Source organism: Bufo gargarizans, chromosome 4 (genome assembly GCF_014858855.1).
Source record: "Bufo gargarizans isolate SCDJY-AF-19 chromosome 4, ASM1485885v1, whole genome shotgun sequence".
Lineage (NCBI taxonomy): Eukaryota > Metazoa > Chordata > Amphibia > Anura > Bufonidae > Bufo > Bufo gargarizans.
The window spans coordinates 37,100,879-37,112,967 of NC_058083.1; the positions used below are offsets into that span (position 1 = coordinate 37,100,879).

Here is a 12,089-nt window from a genome sequence, read left to right on the forward strand (position 1 = left end):
AGGCAAGAAATCACACTTATTAAAACTGATAGGGCACACCTGTGAAGGGAAAACCATTTCAAGTGACTACCTCTTGAAGCTTATCAAGAGAATGCCTAGAGTGTGCAAAGCAGTAATCAAAGCAAAAGGTGGCTACTTTGAAGAACCTAGAATATGACATATTTTCAGTTGTTTCACACTTGTTTGTTATGTATATAATTCCACATGTGTTAATTCATAGTTTTGATGCCTTCAGTGTGAATCTACAATTTTCATAGTCATGAAAATAAAGAAAACTGAATGAGAAGGTGTGTCCAAACTTTTGGTCTGTACTGTATATATACACACTGTGTGTTTATATATATATATATATATATATATATATATATATATATTAGAAATTGTATGATTGACTATTAAAATAAATATATCAATAAAAATAAAAAATAACTTGAATACCTGTTTAAAAGCAAAACATAAGAACTCAGTAAACACATTAGATATTGTCAAATTAAAATTTACTAGCATTTACTTATGTATTTTTTGTAAAATGATATTTCTGGATATTTTAGGAGAAAGCAAATCCCCAATCCTATTTTCACAATGGCAACTTGACTAGTTTAATAAGATCTTTGTTAAATGCTGGGACAGAGACCTTGTCCACCACTCTCCGCTGGTGTCTGCTAATGATGATTAAATATCCTCATTATCAAGGTAATTCAGTTTAAAATTATGATCAGTGTAAATATTTGTGCAGAATGGAATATGTTTTGGAACCTCAATGAGACGAGCAGCCTAAATTATAGTCAAAAATGGTCTTCTGGTGGGGTCAAAGAAGAGTTTAATATACATGGTATGTAGTGGAATTAAAAGCCTGTGTCAACAGAACCTTCATCGGGAGAGCATGTGTACAGATAAAGAGGTTTTCCTGGAGAACTGATTACTATTTACATAGATAATGTCATGCTGGTAGTTGTAGTTCTCTCTTCTAGCCCTCTACATGTTATGTCCATGTTATGTCCCATAATAACATCCTTACATGCTTAAGTAATAATAACTACTGATTCCTTTCTCAGAAAAAGTTCAAGAAGAAATTTCTAAAGTAATTGGTATGGCTCAACCCAAATATAGCCATCGTCTACAAATGCCCTTCACCAATGCAGTTGTACACGAGACCCAGAGATTCTCAGATGTTGTACCAATGAGTTTGCCACGTGAATCAACAAGAGATGTCAACTTTAGAGGATACCATATTCCAAAAGTAAGTGAACGATCTATAAAATCATCAATTAATTTAACTCTTTTATTCTATACAATCTATTAATCACAAGAATTTATACATAATGGATAAAGGTTCAAAATTCTTGGCAAAGTTGAATCAATAGATTAACCTTAGTTAAAGGTGAATAAAAATAGGCCAGTGTCGTGAAATACTGTAGAGACAGTAGACTTATATGAACACAACATTCACACACAGCAAATCTTTGCGTGGATCGTTAGTAGAGATGAGTGAAGTTTTCAAAAATTCGATTTAGTTCCTTTGCCAAATTTTTCCAATAATTTTCTTCGATCAGAATTAATTTGTCTCAAAGCACGCTAAATCAGGTCTATCCTGGCCTGCAGATCAACTTCAGGGAGAATGTATCATGGTGTACATCACTGTGCAGTGCAGCAACATGCATAGCTAGTTCTTTCTGGTAGCGAAACAGTAACTGTGCGTCAAAATTACAGGCAGGTAACATATACGGACGTGTGCATCATTGTGCAGGCCACCAACATTCCTAGCTAACTCTTAGCAAAAAAAAAAAAAAAAGATCATACAGTATCCTTCAGTAAAGCAAAAAAACATAGATGCAGCACCAATAAAGTAGTTCTATTACATGTAGAATGACTGTGCATCACAATTAGGCTTAGTTCACAATTCACTAATTTGGTCAGTTATTCTCAGCCCCAAAGCAGGTGCAGGTCTATTCTTGATACCTAATCAGAGAGTAGGCTTGGCTCTTGAATTTGCCTCATAGTAAGTGATGGAAATATCTTACCAAATAACAGATGTTTGGGCTCAAAATTCAAGTAGTGGCCCCATTACAGTGGGGAGGGTGTCAGCAGTAAGGCTGTGTTCACATTACTGTTTTGTTTTTTTCCGTTCCTCTGATCCGTCAGAAGAACAGCCTAAAAATATTTGGTCAGCATTTGATCAGTATTGGTAAGGCAAAAACAGGAGTCTGTCCAAAACAGAGATAACATGTGATGGAAATATTTGCATGTCTTCTGTGTTTTGGAACAAATCCTCCTTATTGGTTACAAATCATGATAAAATCCTGATGCAAAATACTGTCCATTTAATAGAGACCTCATGCTCAATTTGCATGAGTTTTGGCAATTTGCCTGAAATCTGCTTTATTAAGATGGAAAAGAAGTTCTGCATGCAGGCCTTTAATGGCCTCTATCACACGGCATCAGAATTTCATTAGTAAGGCAAGCACAGGAGTGGGTCCAAAACAGAGATAACATGTGATGAAAATATTTGCAAGTCTTCTTTGTTTTGAGTTAGGGGGTACTATCTCTCCTGGTGGAGAGAGCACCTTAATCAAGTGGGATTTCTCGCAAATGAGCTTATAACAAGCTCTGCCTCTAATGCCACCAGATGTAATGCAGCTATCCGATAAGTCAATGTTAGACCCTTTAAATAGGCTTTAAGACATGACTCGGATATTAAATAAGCCAGCACCTAATTTGCTGATCACTGTTTTGGGGTGATTGCATCTCCTCAGTGCAGAGCAGAGAGTACTGGCTTAACTGGGTGAACATTTAAAGGGATGAACAATGACTTATAGGATAGCTGCCTTACATCTGGTAGCATTAGAGGCAGCGCTTGTTAAGAGCTCATTTGCATCCGTTTCTTCTTTGTTTTGGACAGACTGGAGTCCAAGTATGCCAGCACCTACTTGTTCAAGTTCTGCTTCATGTCCTACTGCTGGTGGGTTTTTTCTTCAGTAGACGGTAAAGAAAAGTGCACAGTAGAGACTCCAGACTTATGTTGCTGCTGATGGAACTTGTGCTGCTCCTGCCCCCTTCCCTCCAGCAGTCATGGTAGTGGAGCGTGAGCCCCCTGGTCAGACCTGGGAGAGGATGGGCGATGGCGCACATAGGCAGCGGCCAACTGACTACATAAGATGTCTTGATAGTAGTTGAGTTTATTCTCTCTCTCAGAAGGCTTAAAAAACCCTCCCATTTTGGACTGGTAGAAAAGATCTAACATTGTGGAGAGCCAGTAGTCATCCCTCTGCCGAATGGTGATAATTCGTCTGTCACTACTAGTGTTGATCGAGCACCATAGTGCTCGGGTGCTCGGGCTGACCTTCTAAAAGATAGTAGGTGAGGGCCTGCTGGTGAGCTGACACTGTAAAACATTATGGTTGAGGGCCTACTGGTGAGCTGACCCTCTAAAACATTACATGTGAGAGCCTGCAGGTGAGATGACCCTCTAAAAGATTGTAGGTGAGGGCCTGTTGGTATGATGACACTGTAAAACATTATGGTTGAGGGCCTACTGGTGAGCTGGCCCTCAAAAACATTATATGCAAGAGCCTGCAGTTAAGCTGACCCTCTAAAAGATTGTAAGTGAGGGCCTGCTGGTGAGCTAACCCTCTAAAACATTATATGCAAGGGCCTGCAGGTAAGCTGACCCTCTAAAAGATTGTAGGTGAAGGCCTGCTGGTGAGTTGACCCTTTAATACATTATATGCGAGGGCCTGCAGGTGAGCTGATCCTCTAAAAGATTGTAGGTGAGGGCCTGCTGGTGAGCTGACCCTCTAAAACATTACATGCGTGGGCCTGTAGGTGAGCTGACCCTCTACAACATTAGGAGCGAGGGCAGACTAATAAGCATGTTGATATGATGGAAGAGGAGGAGGAGGACGAGAAAAGTAAGATTGAACCATATACCCTTTTTTGTGGTGAATGGGGTGCATGGGAATACAGTGTATTCAGTGCATTATAAAAAACACATTTAAAGTGCCTTTATGTTCAGCCGCTTTCCTCTGGTGGAGTAGAGAAGTCAGGGACAATCCAGGCCTTGTTCATTTTTAATAAGAGTCAACCTGTCAGCATTTTCAGTTGACAGGCGGATGGGCTTATCAGTTATTATGCCCCCAGCAGCACTAAATACCTGCTCTGACAAAACGCTGGCGGCAGGACGGGCCAGTACCTCCAAGGCGTAGAGCGCCAGTTCGTGCCACATGTCCAGCTTGGACACCCAGTAGTTGTAAGGCACTGAGGGATCATTAAGGACGCTGACACGGTCTGCTACGTACTCCACCATCTTTCAAAATTTCTACCTCCTTGTGACACTAGGCCGTGCATCAGGGTAAGGGTGCTGGCAGGGTGTCATGAAACTGTCCCAGGCTTTGGAGAGTGTTTCCCTGCCTCTTTTGGAACTGCTGTGTGTTCCCTCGTCTCCCCTCCTCGGTTGGCCAAGGAACTACGTACTCTGCCGCCAGCGTTGTCAGATGGAAATTTTTGGAGCAATTTTTCCAGAAGGACCTTCTGGTATTGCACCATTTTGCTTTTCCTCTCCACCACAGGAATGAGAGATGAGAAGTTCTCTTTGTAGTGGGGGTCAAAAAGGGTGAACAACCAGTAATCGGTGTTGTCCAAAATGCGCTAAACACGTGGGTCATGTGAAAGGCAGCCTAACATAAAGTCAGCCATGTGTGCCAGAGTCCCAACAGGCAAGACTTCACTGTCATCATCAGGAGGATGACTATCAATCTCCTAATCCTCTTCCTCATTTTCTGCCCATCCACGCTTAACAGATGGAATTAAACTTTCATGGGTACTACCCTCTGTAGCGGAGGCAACTGTCTCCTGCGCCTCCTCATCATCATCCAATTTGCGCTGAGAAGACGAACTGAGGGTGGTCTGGCTATCACCCTGTGTAATGTCTTCCCCCATTTCCACTTCTTCCACATGCAATGTGTCCGCCTTAATTGTGAGAAGCGAGCGTTTGAGTAGACACAGAAGTGGGATGGGATGGCGACGCTGATAATAGCGTTATCGCCGCTCACCATTTGTGTTGATTCCTCAAAGTTTCTTGAAACCTCACAGAGGTCAGACATCCATGCCCACTCCTCGCTTGTGAAGAGCGAAAGCTGACTGGAAAGGTGATGACCATGTTACAGCTGGTATTCCACTACTGCCCTCTGCTGCTCACAAAGCCTGCCCAACATGTGGGATGTCAAGTTCCAGTGCGTGCTCACATCGCACAACAGTCGTTGAGCTGGCAATTGTAAGCGCTGCTGCAGCGTTGACAGACCGGCGGAAACTATCTATGACTTGCGGAAATGGGCACTCACGCTGCACACCTTCACCAGTAGCTCAGGCAAATTGTGGTAGGTTTTGAGAAACCGCTGAACAACTAAGTTGAAGACATGGGCTAGGCATGGGATGTCTGTGAGCTCCAAAGCCGCCACCAAGTTACAGCCATTATCAGACACAACCATGCCTGGTTGTAGGTTGAGTGGCGAGAGTCACAGCTCAGGCTGGTCTCTTATTCCCTGCCACAGCTCTGCGGCAGTGTGCTGTTTGTCTCCTAACCAAATCAGCTTAAGCACTGCCTGTTGACGCTTCCCCACTGCAGTGCTACACTGCTTCCAGCTTCCAACTGATGGCTGACTGGTGCTGCAAGAGGATAATTCTGAGGGGGAAGTCGAGGAGGAGGCAGAGGAGGAGAAGTGGGGGTTGGAGCCACTAACGTAGGTGGTGGCGAAAACCCTGATGGAATTAGGGCCCGCAATCCTTGGCGTCGGTAGCACCTGTGCCATCCCAGGGTACGACTCGCTTCTGGCCTCCACAACGCTCACCCAGTGTGCTGTCAGGGTAATGTAGCGTCCCTGGCCAAAAGCACTTGTCCATGTGTCAGTGGTTAAGTGTCCCTTCCCAGTAACATCTTTGGTCAGGGCACGGGTGATGTTATGGGACACATGCTGGTGTAAGGCGGGCACAGCATACCGTGAAAAATAGTGGCAGCTGGGGACTGCGGAACGAGGGACGGCTGCCGAAATATGGGTGCGGAAGGCCTCAGTGTCCACAAGCCTAAATGACAACATTTCCAGGGCCAGTCATTTGGAAAGTTGTGCATTTAGTGCTATGGCCTGTCGGTGGGTGGCTGGGTATTTGCACTTGCGTTTAAATGCCTGGGGTAAGGACATTTGTACTATGCGCTGGGACACAGAAGTGGATGTGGTCGCTGATGGTGCTTGCGAAGGTCCAGGTGCAGGGCAGGAAGAAACCGGGCCTGCGCCTTCGACAGGGGATTGGCCAGCACGTAACACAGGGGAAGAGGAGGCAGTGGTGTGACCCGCAGACACTGATTGTGGACCCAAGCGTTCGGCCCACATATTACAGTGCTTTGATGCCATGTGGCGGATCATGCTGGTGGTGGTGAAGTTCCTTGTGTTCATGCCCCTGCTCATTTTTGCATGGCAGAGGTTGCAAATTATAATTCTTTTGTCGTCCGCACTTTCTTCAAAAAAGCACCAGACTGCGGAAAACATACACCTTGGCAATGGAGATTTCTGCAAGGGTGTGCTCCGGGGAACAGTTGCAGGGCTGTTTGGTGTGGCCCGCCTTCTCTCTTTTGCCACCCCACTGCCTCTTTCAGCGTGTTGCGGTGCTGCAAATCCCTCCCCCTCTGTACTGCTGTCCTCGCTCGGCTTTCAACCTTCCCAGGTTGGGTTAGTGACTTCATCGTCCACCACCTCCTCTTCCACTTCCTCACTCTGCTCATCCTCCTGACTTGTTAACCTAACAACAACCTCGGTTATTCACAACTGTGTCGCATCCTCATCATCAACCTCTTGAGACACTAATTGCCGTTGACTTATTGGCAACTGTGTCTTATCATCATCATCATCCACCTCGTGAAACACTATTTGCCGTTCCCCACCGTCAACTTCTTGTGACTGTGGATGCTCAAGAGTTTGGGAATCAGGGCAAAAGATCTCATGTCCCTCTTCAAGCAGGCTTGTCGAGAGGCCCAAATGAAGGAATGAAGCTGAAAATAGCTCCTCGGAATATCTGAGTGTGGGATCACTTGATTGCCCAGATTCTCCATGGTGGGAGGAAGGAGGATCAGGGTGAGGATTGTGTTGACCAGACTCTTAACTACTGAGACTGGACTTGGTGGAAGACAGGGTGGTGCTTAACTGACTGGAAGCATTATCTGCTGCAATCCAACAGACCACCTGATCGCACTGGTCTGACTTCAAGAGAGTTGTCCTGCGCCACTTTGCAAACTGGGACACGAAGTTAGGTATCGTGGATGATTGTTTTTCTTGTGCTCTGGCAGCAGGCAGAGCTTCAACGCGCCCGTGCCCCGGCTCTGCATGCACCTTCAGCATCACAGCCACTTCCCTGTCCCTTACTGCTCGCCTTCTTTATATTAAATGTTATATATGCTTAAAAGTATTGAAGAAAAGACCGGCACTCGCTGTAGATGATTATTCTTCTGCTTTATTGTCACATATACAGTAAGTAGTGATGCGTTTCGGTGCTATCACACCTTCATCAGACTGGTCGATCTCAGCAGCAGTGCCGACCTGAAAACACTACTGCATGAAAGTATGTCACACGTACAATAGCGGAGGATTTGTAAGTGTGTGCGCAAAACTATTAAAAAAGGTAATTGGGATGTCACAGGTATTTTGGATGTGGAAACGTTACACAGGAGATGTACCAAAGATAATGTCGCTGATGTCAGCAGTGGCTAATATAAAATTACAGTGAATGTCACAGGTATTTGGGATTTGGAAATGTTACACAGGAGAAATACCGCAGATAATGTCGCTAATGTCACCAGCAACTAATAAAAAATTACAAGGAATGTCACAGGTATTTGGGATGTGGAAATGTTACACAGGAGATGAACCCCAGGTAATGTCACTGTCTGCAGCGAACACCGTCTACGGAAAAAGTATGCTGGATGTCACTGATATTTTTTGGATGTGCACACATTACACAGGAGATGTAGCGCAGCTAATGTCACTGTCCGCAGCGGACACCATCTACGGAAAAAGTATACTGGATGTCACAGATATTTTTGGGATGTGCACACGTTACACAAGAGATGTAGTGCAGATAATGTTGCTGTCTGCAGCGGCCCAACTATTGAACGCTACATAGCTCAGGATAGCGCTAAAAATAAATATTGCTGCCACATACAATAGTCCTTAAAAGGACTTTTGGGTCTGTAAAGTTTTAGCAATTTAGTGCAGGTTGCGCTAAAAATATATATTGCTGCTGCCACACACAACAATAGTTCTTAAAAGGACTTTTGGGTCTCTGCCAAGTTTTTCAACTTAAAAAATTTTTTTTTTCACTACCTACACTATCTTTCCCTTCTTCAGCACAGCTCTCCCTGACTAACACTGAGCCGAACACGTGTCATCGGGTGCTTTATAGCACCCGATGACGAGTTCCGGCCAGCCAATCACTGTAATGCCAGTAAACAACATGGCTACGGCATTACAGTGAAGGGCAGTACTTACCAGCACATTTATTGGCTGCATAGCAGCCAACAAACGTGCGGGGAGGAGACTCGAGCATTGCGCTCGAGCACATGCAGTATTCAGCCAAATACCGCCATGTGCCGAGCATCGAGATGCTCGAGCAGAACTGGTGTTCGGCTGAGAATGCTCGATCAACATTACTCAACAGTAATCATTAGGACTCATTGGGTGCTTTTTTTTCAGTTATGACATCTATGTTTGACATCTCATTGGCAGTGATATGCATTTTGCAAACCTTCAAGAAGGTAGATGTGTAGATATACCGTACAGGCTTAAGCTCATTTTTAGGTCTTGTCTTTGTCTCATCTCATGGAAGCCTTTGAAGTTTTGAGAGTGCATATCTGGCTGGGTATTACTCCAGTGATAATGTTCAAAATGTATATGTGGAAAATGTATTTATGTATCGCTCTATGTAGATGTTGGAAAATATGATCAATATGTCATTTATACCTGTACTGGTTGTGCCTCTTTTACAGGGTACACAGATAATTCCTCTGTTCACCTCCGTTCTGCAAGACAAGAAACAATTTAAAGCCCCAGAGGAATTTAATCCAATTAATTTCCTTGACTCAGAGGGACAATTTGTGAAAAATGAAGCTTTCATTGTATTTTCAGCAGGTATCTACTACATATATCTCCTTAGTTTAAGTCACAATTCCATCTCATAATTCATATAGAAATCTGGTGGAGAGCATCACAGCCATGATTAAAGGGGAAACATCAATAACACAAATACATTTAATCCATAGTGCCCACACAGCTATGTCTACAATATAGTTCCCAGACTGCTGTCATAAGCAGTCTATGAGAGATCTTGCAGACAAATAATGTTGTTGTTTTTTTCCCCTACTGTACTCCATTTTGGGTACAGAATGGCTAGGGAAATGTGCAGTCTATTACAGTTTCACATGGTTGTCACCCAGGTTTCCTAGGGACCTGAAGGGCAAAAATGCCAAGTTGTGACACTATTTAGGACTCGGGAGGGGATTTTCCTGGTAGATTTAGTATTCTTCAGACTCCATCACAGATCCATATGGTTGCAACTCAGCTTTTCCAGGAACCTGAAAGCCAAACTTACTAGCCATGGTGCTACTTATGAGTGAGGAGGGGGATTTTTTTGTTATATTTAGTGTTCTGCAGTCTATTACAGCTCGAGGATCATGAAACAGAAATTTGCCTAGCTAAGGTAGCAAGCTATGTAGTAATGGGGAACAGGATTTTTCTTACTAGATTTAACATTCTGCCATCAGTTACAGCTCCAAATGGTTGTAACTCCCAAGATCCTAAAATGCTAATCTGCCTATCCATGGCACTATTTAAGAATGGGGAGGGATATTTTTGTTGGTGAGTGTCGTATACTGCAGTCTATTACAGCTCCAAATGGTTTTAACCCAGCTTTCATATGATCCAGAAATGCAAATCTGCCTATCTGTGGAACTGTTTAGGAATGGGGAGTGGGGTGTATCTTGGTACATTTAGTAGTCTGCAGTTCCACATGGTTGTAACCAAATCTATTTTATACTGTTACTAACTAAGAGATTCCTTCCAACACAGTGGCCACTCGCTCTGTGTAGACAAAAGTTATCCAGGCTAAACCAAGCTTCCTGCTCCTACACCTCCTGGCTCATGTGGATTAGCATGAGAGGGGAAGATGGAGATGACATGGCTGCAGCCTGAGAGAACAATGTTCTGCTTTTCTATTGTACTTTTCATGATTTGCAATTGTGATATCTATTGAAACAAGAACAAGCAACAAAGGCACATAATGAGATTAAATAACGTTTTGTTGTTTGTTCTTTTTTTATGTTTGGATTCTGGCTTTAGTTCCCCTTTAATATGGTTTGGCCCATATGTTTAATGGAGAACCTAACCCTATCGCCTTCCTCTGATTACTTCATCCCATGCATGCTACATACTCTGAGAATTAATGATATAAAAGAATACAATACGTTCAAAATATATGGAAACAGACAGAGTGACCCGGGGATGCAAGGTATACAAAGAGTGATTTGGGAAAGCAGGGGCAGAGAGGGGCAGAGTGATTTGTTCCCCGATCAGTAATACCTAATAGACCACTATATAAAATGCTTGGTTTGGTTTTATAAAGGACCGTTCAGAAGTATTATTTTGCTCTAGCTGTCAAGTTTTCAATGTTCTTTGCATTCATTATAGTACCTCTACCTTATTTTGCAGGTCGTAGAGTATGTGCAGGAGAAAATTTGGCAAGAATGGAGCTTTTTATCTTTTTTACCAGCCTATTACAGAAATTCACATTTCGCCTCCCACCTGGTGTCAAAGAAGTAGATCTAACCTTAAGTGCTGGATTTACTCTGGCTCCGGTTTCTCAAAAGATTTGTGCTATTCCACGACTCCAAGAAGATGCATAGTACAAAACTGCATGGAACTCTTTGTGAATGATATAATATCTAAAAGAGCTGCACTATTCTGTAATTTTCAGCTTAAGGATAGTTGTCCAACAAAATGTGATCCTGTGTTAGCCAGTAAAATCAAATTGATAGAGATATTTATGCACCATTTTTCCTATTGGTCTTACTTTACATATGGACTCAATGTAACATCTGTGTTTATTAATCATTACATAACTTTCTGATCTCTTCACTGCAGCAGACTGACTCCAAATCTCTACACTCTAATGTCATCAGTTGTAATGTTCCTCCTGCCCTACCATCTTTAAAGAACCCTTTAACGTGATCGAGACAATTGTCAAAGACATTCCGATTAATGCTCATTCCCAATGATTGTATGTTCACGTGGCACCTAAAATCCCCATCTGTGGGCACTATATCACCTTCTGTTAGTAGGGATGTGCTGCTGACAAACAATGATTCTCTATAGGATAAAAGATCGCAGTAGCGATCATTCATCCCCATATGGAATAAAAAAAAGCACCAACCTTCCCTTTGACATGGTACATAGTGTGATATAAGATTAAGATAAGCCAGAGCAATAAAGCTGCCACAACCATCACTCTTGCTTTCCTTAATCAGGTACTGTATTAACCTATTTACTTGTGTGAGATCTTTGCAAATTTGTCTAAGGAAGGGGCCTTAGTGCTCTGAAAGATCCCACTTGTAATTTTTCTGGTGAGCCAATAAAAGTATCACCTCTATATATACATTTGTCTTTTTTAAACATAAACAAGGATTTTTAGCTCACTTTGAACTAGGTTTTAAGTTGTAATCTTCACCTTTTCATTCATTTCAATTAGGACCTTCTTCGGCGGTTTTCTTATCTATGGCAAGGGATGAGCGAACACAAACTTTACTCGGGCAGTGTAGAAAGTCTGTTATGAATTGCCTTATAATGGAATATAAGTCCTTTATGCAGGACTGAAAACAAAATCCTGCCTAGCAGAAACCAGACGGATCCGTTATGCCTGGCCATACACTTCAACTATGACGGATTAAACCGGAATGCGTCTTATAGGCTTCCATTTTGCATTATGTCTACCAATTCTGTTATATTCCGTTATAATGGAATCCATAAACGATTTCCTACACCACCAGAACGCCAAACCCG

At 42.9% G+C, this 12,089-nt stretch overlaps 1 protein-coding gene across 1 annotated transcript in view; it reads left to right on the top strand.

The window, feature by feature from the left end:
* The window catches only part of LOC122935952 (cytochrome P450 2K1-like), a 59,291-nt gene extending 47,610 nt beyond the window's left edge, over window positions 1–11,681 (top strand). Inside the window, exons 6-9 of the mRNA XM_044291917.1 lie at window positions 552–693; window positions 1,056–1,240; window positions 9,026–9,167; window positions 10,743–11,681. Of these exons, the coding sequence (XP_044147852.1) occupies window positions 552–693; window positions 1,056–1,240; window positions 9,026–9,167; window positions 10,743–10,936 (663 nt within the window). The 3' untranslated portion in view covers window positions 10,937–11,681. The remainder of the gene's footprint in view (window positions 1–551; window positions 694–1,055; window positions 1,241–9,025; window positions 9,168–10,742) is intronic.
* Window positions 11,682–12,089: the final 408 nt, after the last annotated feature.